The 16076-nt window shown below is 39.1% G+C and overlaps 1 protein-coding gene across 2 annotated transcripts in view; it reads left to right on the top strand.

The window, feature by feature from the left end:
• Positions 1–16076, top strand: part of LOC137055850 (uncharacterized) — a 49558-nt gene that overhangs the window by 8142 nt on the left and 25340 nt on the right. For both annotated transcript variants that reach the window (XM_067429749.1, XM_067429748.1), the window contains exons 4-8: positions 7486–7875; positions 7961–8032; positions 9742–10128; positions 10283–10666; positions 10748–10837. In XM_067429749.1, coding sequence (XP_067285850.1) covers positions 7486–7875; positions 7961–8032; positions 9742–10128; positions 10283–10666; positions 10748–10837 — 1323 coding nt within the window. The remainder of the gene's footprint in view (positions 1–7485; positions 7876–7960; positions 8033–9741; positions 10129–10282; positions 10667–10747; positions 10838–16076) is intronic.

Genomic DNA, 16076 nt, shown 5'->3' with positions numbered 1-16076 from the left:
AGTCCTGTATATAAATATATTTTTTGTAGTTTATTTATTTATTTTGAATCAACAAAGGCACATTACAAAGGCCTATTATGTTTTAAATTATCAAAAGATTTGACTACACTGAAAAAATGATCTTCTTATTTGGTATTTGTTTCTTGTTTTCAGTCCAAATATAAATCAAACTTAAGTGAGTTTGTGCTTAAAACAAGCAAAATGATCTGCCAATCGGGTGAGGGAAATAATCTTCTTTCTATTTGGGACAAAAACAAGAAAAAAGATTTCAATCAGAAACAATAATATTTTTCTTTCTTCACTGGCAAATCATTTAGCTTGTTTTAAGCAAAAACGAATTGGATTTTATTTTCAACAAAACAAGAAAAAATATTTTATGTAATTTTACTTATCTATCTAGTAAATGCATATTGCTTTAAGAATGTTTATGTATTTAAACTAAACAAGACAAAAATAGCAACATAAGATACACAGGACTGAAAAAAGAAATGATAATCTTTTATTGTGCAAAAGTATTTAATATGAAATACTTCAATAGTCAGCACATAGCGCGCATGCGCTAATGCACATCCCGTGCGCAGAATGATGTGCTCGAAGCAACATGGAGTCATAGCGAGCACACGTGCAAAGGCAACGCTTCAGCTTCACACAAGGAAAGAGATATTGATGTGTACTGTAGGCCTTATAGCTTATCTATGCAATAGTTTGTTAAGCTATTTCTGTAAACTATTTTAAGTATAATACCAGGAATATTGAATCCTCATCGTGTTGACTGTCATAACGCGACGCCGTAGCAGAGGGAGGGAAGAGTTTACGTGATCTTGAATTTATTGACTTCAATATTCATCTGTACATCACATTAAACTATGAAAAAACTTACGATAACTGTGTGTAAAGGCTTGAACTTTCATGTACATATCCGTGTCATTTCACAATGCCATTATTAATAACACATTCATCATTGTTTCAGAGGACCATAACTCATTGTTTCAGAGTTATGAGAAGCTAATGCTTAGTTAATGATGACTACTGTATTATAATGTCAACAGAATTCATGTGCTATGTGCTGAGCCTGTGGCCAGTTTTGAGGTCTGACCATTTACCTGCAGGCTACTATGAAGAAGACATGAACATGCCTAACTCAGAGATCATGATTAATAAAAAACTTTAGTTAACGTTAATCACATTAGTTTCTTACTGGTCTAGCCTGTGCATAAGGTAACGTTGATTTTCGAATATTCCTTTAATAATTCACAATGTCTCACTTACATTACACAACTAGAGTAAAGCAAATTAATTAGGTTAATTGTTTGAATGTGCTCCTTCCGATAAATATAATAAAACATAATTAAAAGTAGTCTTACATGCATGAATGTTTTTTGTGAACACTGAAAACATCATGATCATGAGTAATAAACCATAATGTATGATGTTTTACTCACCTTAGTTAATGTTTTAATTAAGGCGTTGTTTATCCATGAAGTAGTTCCTGATGATTCATGAGATATTAATGCATGTAGTAATGCATAAGTCATGCATTAATTAATGCATGAATTCATGATAATTCATGTACCCTTACCGCAAAGTGTTACCCATTTACTTGATATTTTCACAACAGTGATGTTCGTTTTAAAATTACATTTACTTAATTACTTTTAATAAATACAACCTGCGAAGTTAAATATAATTACGTAATATTTGCTTCATGTCTTCGCAAGTGTTACATTTATAGATAAGTACATTTTACTTGATACTGGCAAGTAAGTTGTACTTGATATTACAGCAGTACAGTTTACTAAGAAAAATTGAGTGCAAATTGTTACAATGATTTTATCAAGTAAATCCCACAAGTACTTTTTATCAGTGTATACAGTCTGTACACAAAACATAAATGATTAATTAATCTCAGAATCTTTGGGTTTGAGTTGTTTTTCATTAAATTATAGCCAAATGCATAGGTAATGCAGACTGTGCAGAAATTATTATTTCACCTACTGAGTCTTTACGCCACTGGCTAGTGAGGTGGATGTAGGCCTGAAGAGCAAGGACTGGACACAGTCTGTGGAATTTCTTGTGTTCCTGGAGTAATTTATCAGGCACTGACTCTAGAGGTTTGAAGGTCTCAACTAACCCTCTTAAGGACTATATCTAAGTCCCACGTGGGAATCTTGGCTCTAACTGGAGGCCTCAGTCGCCTGGCACCACAGATGAAGTGGGTGAGCACAGGCTGCTTCCTGACTGGCACCCTGTCAGTCAAGACATGACAAGCTGATATAGCAACCACAACTTGTCCAGAGCCCAAAGTAGCATCTGCTGCTCTAGCCTGTTCAGCGTGAACACAGACCGCCCTGGCAATTTATTTGGGATACTACCCCATTGTTGTCCACCAGCACTAGGACATGGTATCCTCTGAGCTGCTGGAGGATGTACTTCAGGGCCAGAAAAATAGCCATCAGGTCGAGGCCATTGATGAGCCAGTGATTGCCTTTGGGGATTGGCCCTTGGATGAAATCCCCTGTCTTTGAGCCACAACTGAAGCGGTCTCATGTGCAAAGGTCCAGAGTGATCACCATGGACACAGCTGTCATGAGATATCAATTATCTGATACTGATGAACAGTAATGTCCTCATCTAGCCTGATGTTGCGTAGGGTGTTTAGAATGGTCTTGACAGTTTCGAGAGACATTCGTACCCACATGGTGACCGAGTACCATACAACCCCTAAGTGTGTTGTCCTCTTAGAGAAAGAGCTCTTTTCTTGGTGTTGAGTCTTAAACCCAGAGAGATGAGATGAGCAAGAATGACATCTCAATGTCGAAATGCAAAATCTTGAGACTGAGCCAGTATCAAACAGTTGTCCATATAGTTCAAAATGCGGATGCCCTGAAGTCGCAGAGGAGCCAGAGATGCATCCATGCATTTTGTGTATGTGCATGGTGATAAGGTTAGGCCAAATGGAAGAAACCAATATTGGTAAGCTTTTATATGAAAGTATGCATCCTAGAGATCAGTGTTGGATTTGTGACATGACCATCTTGATAGTTAGCATTTTGAACTTGAATATTCTGAGAGAACAAATCAAGCCTTGAAGATCTAAAATTAGATGCAACCCCAATCTTTTTTGGGAACCAGAAAGTACAGACTGTAGTAGCCTGACTCTCTCTCTTAGGGGGAGTATGTTCTATGGCCCAGTTGCCCAGAAGAGATTGCCGCTCTTGTGACAGCAAATACACCTTCTCCAGTTTTATGGCAGTGGGGACCCTAAGATTGAAAGGCAGAGGGGGTGAGCAAACTGTATCCTGTAACCTTTTTTCTACTGTCTTTAGGACCCAAGGAGAGATACCTGGCAGTATCTTCCACACTGCCAAGGTCTCTGACAGGGGTACTAATTTGAGTTATTCCTGTTGGGGGGATGTTGAATGTTCTGTGTCCTGGGCGATAACAGGAAGCAAGATTCAACACTTCCTCTTCTTAGAGATAATAGTCCTGATGTCAGGTTTTTGAGCTGCTGAGCACGACATGCCAGTCCCACTCTGCTTTTTGGCCTCACGTCTCTGAGTGTGGCAAGGAAGGAATTGTACAAATTCCTGTACCAGCCTCCTCATGCTTCTTTACCTTGGAAGGTGGAAGAGGAGCTTCAAGAAGGAAGACTCTGTCTCTGTCTTTGATGCCATCATGGGAGGATTGCTCGAAGGTTTCCTTCGTCCGAGCCAAAGAGGTGCCTGGGCGCACTTTGGAGTCAGGCAAAAAAGGACATCCCGATCTGGAGAAGAAATGAAAGAGGGAGTGATTGGGATGACCCGTCTCTCGCTCCTCACCCAGATCAACATGCAAGCTGTACAATTGCATTGTGGGTGCTGAACATAGATGTATAAAGTACTAGAGACCAAGACTTACGTAAAAGTACTCTATCAAAAAAGTGACTTGAGTAGAAGTTGAAGTCCTCTTTAAGCTCCACACTTAAATAGTTTTAGTTCCACACTCAAAAAAACATTTTTTGTACTTAAGTATTGCAAGTAGTTTATTTAAAAATGTTCTATTCAAGTGCTGAAAGTAAAAGTACAAGTATTGCGTTATGTAGTTATTAAAGAAAGAAGTCAACAGTTTGAACATCTCAACAGCTCCCGTCTCCATTTCTCTCACCTCTGTCCTTACCCCCGCTGCAGCCGCCATGATCAGGGGGGAGGTAGAACGCAGTCTCGGGAGTGCCCCCCGGCCTGCGAAGGGCGATGGGGGTAAGAGCAGGGCTCTACATAACGCCCATTTTGGGGGCATTTACGCCTAAAAATTACTGCGTGCGACTGTGAAAAAATATTTAGGCGCACCGGTGCGAGTGACCCGATCTATTCTCATGAATGGATGTGTAATACAATTGGAATAAAAACTACAACACGGAGTGAATCAACACTGAGAAACTGATGAGAAACAGCACTTTACCAGACGCCTCGCGCTGTTTATTTACAGCCAAATCAAAATGAACTGGAAATACCACATTTGGATTATCATAAACAAGCTCAGAAATTAGCGGATGCTTGGGGCATAAATGCCATCAAACAATAATGTATTAATAATACATTTAAAAAGCCCTTGAGTTAATCTTTATCACTCATGCTGTTTAAAAAAAATACTAAATGTATATAATGAGCAAGTATATCATGAAGATTTTTTCCAAACCTGGTTTTTGTCTTATTGTGAATCACTGTACACACAAAATAAGTTATTCCCGCTGCGGATTAGCACAATATCTGCGTGACTCGTATTTTTTTTACGGTCTATGGACTCACCACAAACAGAGAGAAGTAGATCCGGCTGCAATGTTCTTCCGCGAGGCGCATGCGGTTCTGTTTATGAAGCGCCAGAGTGCCAAAAGTTACGGCTTGCTAAAGCTCCGAGTATTGGCATGATTGCATGTGTGATACTGATCTCGTACAAAAATCTAATAGACAAGTTGATATTGAGTAACAACATTTTAACCACAACACTGTCTATTTGTGAAAATCAAAATAAAAAAAAATTTTTTTTTTTTTTTTTTAATTAAAATATTAAACTTTTAAAATTTAATTTGTACATATTTCTAAATTCAAAAACATTCATACAACATTAACCCATGCATTAAATGCATAGGTGTTTGATTGTATGAAGTCCAATTCTGCTTTTTGTGTGTGTGTGTGTGTATTTGTGCTGTACTCTCAGAAGTTAATGATAATATTATGTCAGAATTATGTTGAATTTAAGAAATTGACAGATGATGACAGATCATTTAATAAGATTAGAAAACATTGCTCTTATAATGGTAAAAATGACCCTGGACATTAAAGGACAAATATCGTCCTGTAATGGGAAAGTTATAATTGGAATGTGTTTGATGGATTAGAATGTGCTCCTAAATTTTTGACACTGCTCCTATTTTTTTTTAATTAGGAGCACAAGTGCTCCTCAAGAAAAAAGTTAGCGTAGAGCCCTGTAAGAGGTGTGGCAAGCAGGGGGGCAAGGGACCGCGAGAGCGGGCCGGTGACGGGTGGTAATGAGTACCAGCTGCGTGACACACCGGTCTCGTCTCGCGTTCAAGTGATGGGAGCATAAAAGGATGAGCCAAGGCAGCGGAAGACGAGAGAGGACCAGGCCTGGACTTTATGTTGAGTTTTGTTATGTGTTTGTGGGCAGTCGTCCGTGAGGGGCTGCCCGCGGTTTACTTTCGTTTTGTTTATTTATTTTGGAATAAAAGTTGTTAAATTTACCACCCGCATTGGATCTTACAGCGGTTCTCAATCAGCGATCGTCAGAGGAAATATCAACAATATCCTACAGTCTATTCTTATCCGCAGTGAGGGCGAGAGAGAGAGAAAGAGAGAGAGATAGAGAGAGAGGGGGGTCTGCGCTCTGCGGTCTTGGCCATTAGTTAATTTATATATAATAATTATATATAATAATAATTATATAATTTATAATAACAATCTACTTGTTTTTGTGTACGTAATACATTGTCAAATATGTATAAACTTAAATAGACGAAATATACAAGTAGTTAATGTCTCTTTGTATTAATTTGTCCTGTTATTGACGTAATGCGCGTCATTGATAAAATGCGCAACCAGATGTTTGAATAGTTTGAATATTCGTGTTTGTTTTAGAGGGAATATTCAAATGTCATTTTTGAGCAATTTTGACAGCCCTAGTAGGCTGGGTTCCATATGTAGTGGTTCCCTCACGGCAACCCCATATGTGTATTCTTCCACGGTATCAGCTAACCTAACCGGCTAGCCCCGTGCTTTCCCTTGATAGAGCCGGCTCTGTCGTCTCTGGGCGTGTTCTTTCCCCCCTAGAATCAGGCTGGAACCAACCCAGAGACTGCCATATGTTGCACTACCCTGTCAGGTTAGTCCTTATGTGTATTCTGCCACCTTGCCTCCCATACGCCGTGGCTCCGCAGCGTACCATCTCCCGAGACAGGCACACTTTCCCAGTAGTCACACTGAGTGGGTCTTGCAGAAACAGCAGTGACTAACCTCCTTGCTTGGAGCCCTGACTTCCGTACCATACTAGATGGTACAGTGAGCTCAACCAGGACTCTGGAAGGGCCAGCCCCCTGGTGTTTTGGTAGGGACTCTAATTCTTTGGTCAGTTCCGACGTACGTCGAAGTGACCGACTGAAAGGGAACGTCTCAGTTACTTATGTAACCCTCGTTCCCTGAACGAGGGAACGGAGACGTACGTTCCGTTGCCGGTTGCTGTGCTTCTGCTAAGAGGCTGAGTCACTAGTCGGCTCCTCAGGAGGAAAAAGCGCTGTTCTACCTTTCCACTTCCTATTTATACCCGCGCTGCGGGGCGGAGCGTGGAATGCGTGGATCACATGCCAAATTTAATTGGCTCGTTTTTACACACTCGAAGTAGGATTGGTTTCTAAAGCCAGATCCCAATTCGTCTGTCAGTTCCGACGTACGTCTCCATTCCCTCCTTCAGGGAACAAGGGTTACATAAGTAACCGAGACGATTCACAAAATACATCATCTGTAGTATATTTGCATTCTGTTACTTGAATCAGGGAGAGGGGAGAGGGGAGAGGGGAGATGAGAGAAGGGCAGGGCAGTCACACTCTTTCTGTGAGATCTTCTCTCCAAATTAGTGAGTTTTATTGCTTTATTGCAGGGTGTTGGAACTCAGCTTTTGTCTTAGAAGTAAAACCAGTAATTACATACTTAAGGTTTCTGGGGTGATAACATAATTTTCTTTATGTTAGTATCAAGAGTCATTGTAGTAGGCTATTTGTTAGATCATTTTACATGTATTAGTGGATTGTTTCACAAAATTAAGCTTGTTTTAGCTAGTTAGAATCAGTGCTCTGCTGTCATTTTTTGCTGCTTCAGAGCTAAAGGAAGAAGGAAAAGGTTCCCGTATCTGTATAGTCAGGTATTAAACTAAATGGTTTTACCTATAAATAAAGCATCTTAACAGTGTTTAATAAAGATCTCTTTTCGTCCATTAAAGTTGGTTTCCAAAGCATCATCAATGATCCCTGCTTCAACTATGAGTCTCTGGATCGTCCCTGGAGAGCCAACAATGAAAGTGCAGATATCATTTGTGACAACTCCTTCTCCTGGAATGGTTGGTACCGGCTCTTCTACAATGGAATGGACATCCGGATGCCAGAGACCTGTGTTGGTTCATTCAGCTGTAACACACAGATCAACCTGTGGCTCAATGGTCCTCACCCTCAGATAGAGGATGGAGTGGTGATCAGGGAGGTCTGTGGAGGCACTTATTGGGGAAGTTGCTGTGATTACAAGACAAGACCCATCAGAGTGAAAGCGTGCCCAGGCAATTACTATGTCTATGAACTTGTGAAACCAGAATTTGGGTGTGCTGGATACTGTACAGGTACTGTGCTTTCCCCCACGTATTAACAACGTTTTTTAAACCTTTTAAAACATTTCAGTAATGTTTTGAATTTCCTTCTTTTTAGATGTCAGCACTATTTCGCAGGCAGTTTCCATAGTGAGTCCAGATATATTCACTGGATCCAAAATCACCTTGAGTAAGTTGTATACAGTAAATATAATATGTATGATTAAGAGATATCCAGAATTTGCTTCTTTGGGGTGAAATCTAAGTGTGAGTTTTAAATATAACAACAAATATAAAGAACACCAGGTTCTAGGGCTGCATAAAAAAATAAGAAATAATAATAATTTTACTTTTTTTTGTGAAAAATGCAGGTGGCCTAAAACTATATAACTAATCATTAGAAATGTTAAGTATGTTTAATTCATACTGGAAGCCGGAGGGTGCCTTTGAAAAACTCCAAAAGGGTGTGATTTGCTTTTAAAATGCACATTGTATCTCACAGCTCTTTCAGACTACTATGAAACATTATTGTTTATTGCAATATAAACATCTTTGTTTGAGCAGATATCCACAAACAACACAGGTCTAAACATATTTAATATTCATTATCTTACAGTGTAAACTAGTGTTAATTTTGTCAGATGAGGCAAGACGAAATATTTTCATCAACAACCTTTTTTTCCCTAAGACGAGACGATGACGAGACTGCTCTAATGTCCAAAAACACTGACTAAAACTAAATTCACATGCATTATTGTTGACGAAAAAGGACGAGACTAAAATGTTTTGCATAAAATAAAAACTAAGATAAAATCTGTCTTCATTTTCGTCTACAATCATCTCTACTTTTTCATCACGAGACCAGAGCTGTTATGCCTTCAAAATATTCTGAATGAGTTTGCACTGTTGCTCAAGCACAGCTCGTCTCATTCTTGTGTCGCTGCCATCCTGTGGCTGCAACATGAAAGAGCCATTGATAACAGAGTTGGTTGATAACATTTTATTTTGACTAAAGCTAGACTAAAAGGACCAGACTTTTAGTCGAGTAAAACTTGACTAACTAAAGATATGTGAATGACTAAGTATGACTAAAACTAACAAGGATATTTAGCACTAAATTAAAAGTAAGTCTTTAATTTAGCTTTTAATTAATTAAATTAAAGTTAAAGCTTAATTTAGCTTTAACTAGCCACCAAGACTCAATTAAAAATAGATTAACACTAGTGTAAACACTCATTTTACTTTTATATTGTACTGTTTTTGTACTATAGAGCATAAAAACATACTAGTGTCGTACATGTACATTTATTTAGCATATTTCAACATGTTTCTGTTCAACTAGTAAAATGTGTACAAGTTTATGTCACAATTATGCAACAAATTAACTAATGTATGTGCGAATAAATGACTTACCCCCGCTGGATCACCTCAAGGAAAAGCAGATGAATGATGAAGTTTGATGTTTTGTTTTGAGGTGATGGCTTACAGGTTAGCATTTGAGAATAGGCGATTAGCATTTGAATCACTTGTGCTGTGCGTAGATGTGGTCACATTACAGATAATTAACAGACATGACAAACTGTTGGTTTCGTATGGATTACCGAAACAGAATATTGGTCTTGATATGAAAACAGAAAGTAGACAATTAAGTTACAAATGATGTATAACATTTATTAGTATGACTCAAAATTAGATTCTTTTTTGCACTTATAAGAAAAATGTAAAATGGTCACCCTGGGGCGACTACTGACAGAGGGGGTTAAAATTTTACTTTTTATGTCACCAGTCATATCATGTACAGTACAAATGCCAAAAGTGCCTTAGGATTTTTATTTAGATTAGATTAAATTTAACCAAATTAGGCCTCAAGTTCCTTGTTTTGATCTCTCACTATTACAGATTATGACGCTTGCAATAACTACAACATACTCGATAACTACTGGAGAAGCCCGCCCATTTTATGGTATACTGATGCAAATAGACATGATGACACTCTTGTAGAATGGGATGGCTGGTATCGACTCTTCATTAATGGATCAAGTGCTCAGATGCCTGAGTGGTGTATGACTTACATGTCATGTGGAGGTTATAGTTCTCTGTGGCTTGGTGGCTCTCATCCTCGGCTAGAAGATGGAGTTGTTACTCGTGAAATCTACGGCTCCCGTGATGATCAGTGCAGTCGCTACAGATCCAACCCAATCCAAGTCAAAGCTTGTCCTGGAAATTATTATGTCTACAAATTTACCAGGCCGGCTCTTTCAATCCCAGCTCCTGTATATTGTGCAGGTACATTCATTCATTTTTATATTTGTCATGATTATAATGAATTGTATTGTAGATTTCATATGATAACTATCTGCGGAGACTTGTTAAAGTGTCTTCTACTTGAATGCATTCACTCTTCAGTATATAATACTTTCTTTTTAATTTTTCACAACAGAACTTTTCATCACCCCAAGTGTCGACCCCTGCCACAACTATACCCTTCTGAATGATCCTTGGAGGGCCACTGACCATTATAACTTAGGCATGTGTGATTATAATGTGGACTGGAAGGGCTGGTACAGGCTGTTCTACAATGGTCTAAATGCTCAGATGCCAGAATCATGTGTTAATCAAAGCATGTGTGGCACTTATCACCCACTGTGGCTCAACGGATCTCACCCACAGCTGGAAGATGGAGTGGTCACCCGTCAGGTCTGTGTCACCTCATGGAATGGCTGCTGTGCTTACAAATCGCATGCTATAAGAGTCAAATCCTGCCCAGGAAATTACTATGTTTATGAGTTTGTCAAGCCAATATTTTGTGGAGCTTACTGTTTAGGTAGGAGAGCTTTTACTCATATCATTTCAGTCATTTATTTTGAAAATGATTCCTGTTGATATAAAATGTTCCTAATTACAGAATCCACAAGTCCGTCCATTCCCCCAGTGTCTACAACAACAGAAAAAGTCGTACCCACAGAATCTATTACTTCACCAATCCCAACCGCTGGTAAAGTATTGTCTTAACTCCTGTATAAAACCTCACCATTACACAAGAGTGTAGAAAAAGTAATAGTAAATTGTAACAGTTGTAGTTTGTTTGATTTGAACTGTAACAATGTACTAAATGAAGCACATTTTAGGTTACTTGAGCAAACCCTTTTTTACACTGGTGTGTTAACGTTGCCATTCTTTACGAAATTGTATTTAAAAAAATCTCTCACAGAACACTTCAGTTTCTTATTGGGCTTATATAATACAATATATAATATGAAGCATTTGAAGTGAGATCTATTATAAATATGTAAGAAAAATAATTATGTGAATTGCTTTTACAATCATCAAAACATCCCTGAAAAAAAAACAAAAAAACAACACAACCAAAAGTGTTTTTTTAACCGAGGTTTTTAACCAAGCTGAGGGGTGTGTGAATGTAAATGTTTATGATGTTGTTTCCGTGTTACACAAATAATCCAAAATAATTTCCAACACTTGATCAAGACACATAAAAAAATACACTTTCATGTATTTTTGGCCCTGGGCAGTTTGGCCATTGCATTTTTCAATCACAAGCAGAGGTGTTTTTAACAATTTGAAACCCATGAATAAGTGTCAATAAAGCAAAACAAATAATGAACATGTCAGGACTTTAGTGAGTGTTAGGGCTCATATGGCGATTACTAAAACATCTTCATCTACTGTTAGGTCAATCATCAGTTGATCATTTTAAAGGAATAAATACCCACAAACTCTGGGACCTAGGCTTACAATGCTTCCGAGAAACAGCCTGGTGCGGGGAAGTTGTCCAGAAATCAGGCTATGCAGCATACCTAAGCAAATTAATAACTTAAAAACCTAAACTTTCAGTTCATGCCCTGAGGTAACTTTCAAGGTCTGTACATAGGGCGTGCTACTAACGGCAGAACCTTATTTCAACATTTTTTTCACACAAAGAATTGCAAAATGTATACACTGATAAAAACAACTTGTAGGATTTACCTGATAAAATCATTGTAACAATTTGCACTCAATTTTTCTTTTACTGCTGTGATATCAAGTACAACTTAAAATGTCCTTACCTAAAAATGAAACATTTGCGAAGACATTAAGTAAATGTTACTTAATTATATTTAACTTAGCAGGTTGTATTTATTAAAAGTAATTAAGTAAATTTAATTTTAAAGGGAACATCACTGTTGTGAAAATATCAAGTACATTTTATTCACTGTTATGAAGTAATTAGATTTTATAATGTCTGTCCATTTCACAATTTGAATCACTTAGTTAAATGAATTTATTTTGCTCACTATTATTATGTAAATGTTTCTTTTATTAAGTGTTACCAAATAAATGTAATACTTTTATCACAAATCACAAATAAATACAATAAAGTTGAACAGTTTATAATGTCAACATTCACAATGGACCATTAAATCAGTAATCTTCACATCAACTGATTAGTATTTAAGGTACATTCAGTATAATTTACAATAACTGTAGAATTAACCTTGTAAGGTTCAACTAAACCTCAGCAGCCAACAGTGGCATAATTAATATTAATGACGAGCACATGCATAGTCCAGCTGAGACAGAATTGTCACTTTTCACCTTCATGCTCACATGCTTCACACATCGACTGGATCCTCTCGATGTGTTCAGTGGCATCACTGTGACTGTCCTCCTGCATACAGTTTATGAAAAAGAAAGAAAGAACACAATTTTATTGAGAAACAAATACAAAATAAATTCATTATCTGTCACGATTCTCTGAAAGAGGACTCAAATGCAGGAATGAGTGATCAGGGGTTTATTGACATAACAGATGATGAAGACAGGGAATGGTGAGGAGGAGCACAGTCCAAACAGTGGCAGATAAGGAACACAATAGTAGGCAGAAAGAGCAACCACTATAACCAGCTCCAGTAGATTGTAGACTGGAGAGCAGAACTGTCAGAGCACAGCAAGACCAGAGGAAACCAGCGATGGCTAGGCAGGAATCCTAGGGCAATGCAATCAGGTATCTCAGGAAACACACCAAACTGCTGCTAGACCAATAGAACAGGCTGCCAGGGAAGCTCTGCTTGCAGGACAGAAATTAGAGACACAGGAAACAAGGCAGGACCAAACAGCAGTACTCACATATAGCCTAACAGCACACGTAGGCACAACAAATAACGAACCAGCAACACATGAGGGAAAAAGCACACATTATAAAGGGAGCAGAGGACATGAGGAACAGGTGAACACACTCAGACAACCAAGGAGCAGGGAAGGGTGAGCACACTCAGATAAGGAACAGGTGAGCACACAATTAGTGAAACAAGGACTAAACAAGGGGGTGTGGTAACAGGAAACAAGGAGGTGGGACACAAGGAGCACAGGGCAAACACAAACTAAGACAGAGACATGTGTTCAAGCACAACACAAACAAAGACACACTAAACAGAGACAAAATAGACAGAGCTGTCAGAGGAGAACCCTGACAGTACCCCCCATCCAATGGACGCCTCCAGGCGTCCAAACCAGGCATCGAAATCCCCGATGACACCAACTGGGGGGGCAGGTGGGGCATAAACATTGAAGTCCCAAACTGGCCAGGGAACACAGAAGGAAAGGAGGGGCGGGTGGGAATAGAACCGGGCAAAATATTACTGGCTGGATTGGGAGGTGCTGGTTTAGGGAAACCATAACCAGAAAACACAGAGGGTGGGAAGGGAGGGGTGGGAACTTGACTGGGGAGACCCTTCGATACAGGGAATGGCCATAATTGTCTGAGGCGCAAGTGCGGTTGACTTGATTGGTTCTTGAATAACAGAGGTAGACAGGTCTGGTTCAAGAATGGCAGAACGTGACTTGGACTTAGTGACTGCAACTAACCTGGTTGCCTGGGAGAAGATAGCAGTTGGCTTGACTGGCTCTGGGGTAGCCAGAGCAGTCTCAGATGACTCCGTGGTAGGGGTGATGGACTGGACCACCTTTCTCTCTCTGGACCTTAGTCTCTTGGTAGAGGCCAGGAGAGGATCATGAACATGACGTGACAGCCGGGGAAGAGTGGAGAGTTTCCTGCAAGTAGATTCAGATGGAATTGGCATACCTCCATGACAGCGAAGACAAAGGTACCGGGAGAAACCCCAGAAATCTAGACTCCTGAGAGAATCCATCTCCCATGCAGGCAGGGGGTCATCTAAGCAGGTGTTAAATATGTCCTTGAGCGCAGCATCATTATAATCTAGCCCCACAGCCATGGTCCAGAAAAACTGGGCAAAACCCCCTATACCCAAGCCCTCCTGGCGAAGAGCAGACAGGCATCGATGGCTGGCCACTCTCTCCCGGAGGTTAGCAGGTGGCAGGATTCTGATACTCATTCTGCTGAGTCCAATGCTGGCTGGTTCGTTCTGTCACGATTCTCTGAAAGAGGACTCAAATGCAGGAATGAGTGATCAGGGGTTTATTGACATAACAGATGATGAAGACAGGGAATGGTGAGGAGGAGCACACAGTCCAAACAGTGGCAGATAAGGAACACAATAGTAGGCAGAAAGAGCAACCACTATAACCAGCTCCAGTAGATTGTAGACTGGAGAGCAGAACTGTCAGAGCACAGCAAGACCAGAGGAAACCAGCGATGGCTAGGCAGGAATCCTAGGGCAATGCAATCAGGTATCTCAGGAAACACACCAAACTGCTGCTAGACCAATAGAACAGGCTGCCAGGGAAGCTCTGCTTGCAGGACAGAAATTAGAGACACAGGAAACAAGGCAGGACCAAACAGCAGTACTCACATATAGCCTAACAGCACACGTAGGCACAACAAATAACGAACCAGCAACACATGAGGGAAAAAGCACACATTATAAAGGGAGCAGAGGACATGAGGAACAGGTGAACACACTCAGACAACCAAGGAGCAGGGAAGGGTGAGCACACTCAGATAAGGAACAGGTGAGCACACAATTAGTGAAACAAGGACTAAACAAGGGGGTGTGGTAACAGGAAACAAGGAGGTGGGACACAAGGAGCACAGGGCAAACACAAACTAAGACAGAGACATGTGTTCAAGCACAACACAAACAAAGACACACTAAACAGAGACAAAATAGACAGAGCTGTCAGAGGAGAACCCTGACATTATCAATGCAGAATGAACATGCTTGCTAAAAATGACTAAACCAAACTCAGATTATGTTAAATTCAGTTTAATGTGTTTTACAGTGAGGGTTCATAAGTAACAAAAAATTAGTAGAAGATAGCTGCAATTCACAGATCGTACCTATAAAATGAATATTCGAAACCATAAATTGTGTGCCTCTGCACCTTTACAGTGCCGGGAAACCCTATGCCTTTGTAATATCCAGACTACCTTTAAGTTGTGACTGCACATAATTTGGACCATTGCTGAGTGGAAAATCTTCATGTTCATGTCTTACTTTTTCACTTGCACTTAATTATTTTTATGACACAAAAACAAAATCATGCTTTACCGGGCAATCTTCAAACAGCTCTTCTTCTTTCTTGCCGATCTACGGCATTAGTTAGACACGGATTCACAGACATCAAGAATCCGTGTATGAATCTCTACAATGGTGACAATTAAATATATATATATTTTTTTAAATCCAAAAAACAGATCAACTCTGAACATAAAAGTAAAAGCAAATAGTAAGAATCAAAGAAAATGTGTCACAATTCAGATGTATAATTTATTCATGCCACAATGCATGCTGAAGTTTTGATTGGTTGTAACCAGCATGGTATACTGAACTTCTGGTGCACCCAGTTTGTTGAACTTAACAATTTAAGTACAGTGAATGTGAGCACCAAGTTAAGTGAACTTAAATGTACAAGTTTTGGGAGACTCCATTACTCAATTGAATTGAGGGAACGAGTTTTACTCAAATCAATTGAGTTCAATCAACTTATTTAACTTGACTCAAAACATGAAACAGACTTGGCAAAACAAAAGACTTGACTAAACTTGACTTGACATGAACAGAAAATAACCAACAGTAGATTGAAACATTCAATAACATACAAAGACTCTACACTGTAAAAAAATATTTAGAAAAAAAGTTAAATGGTTGCCTTAAAATTTTGAGTTCATTGAAATTAAAATTTTGAGTTAATACAATGATTTTTTTTTTTTTGAGATTCGACAACCTTTATTAAAAGATTAGACTCTAGAGGTTTGAAGGTCTCAACTAACCCCTTGAGGACTATGTCTAAGTCCCACGTGGGAATCTTGGCTCTAA

This window comes from Pseudorasbora parva, chromosome 21, assembly GCF_024679245.1.
Source record: "Pseudorasbora parva isolate DD20220531a chromosome 21, ASM2467924v1, whole genome shotgun sequence".
Taxonomy (NCBI): domain Eukaryota; kingdom Metazoa; phylum Chordata; class Actinopteri; order Cypriniformes; family Gobionidae; genus Pseudorasbora; species Pseudorasbora parva.
Note: the sequence above shows the minus strand (reverse complement) of the source record. Positions and strands in the feature narration are given on the sequence as shown.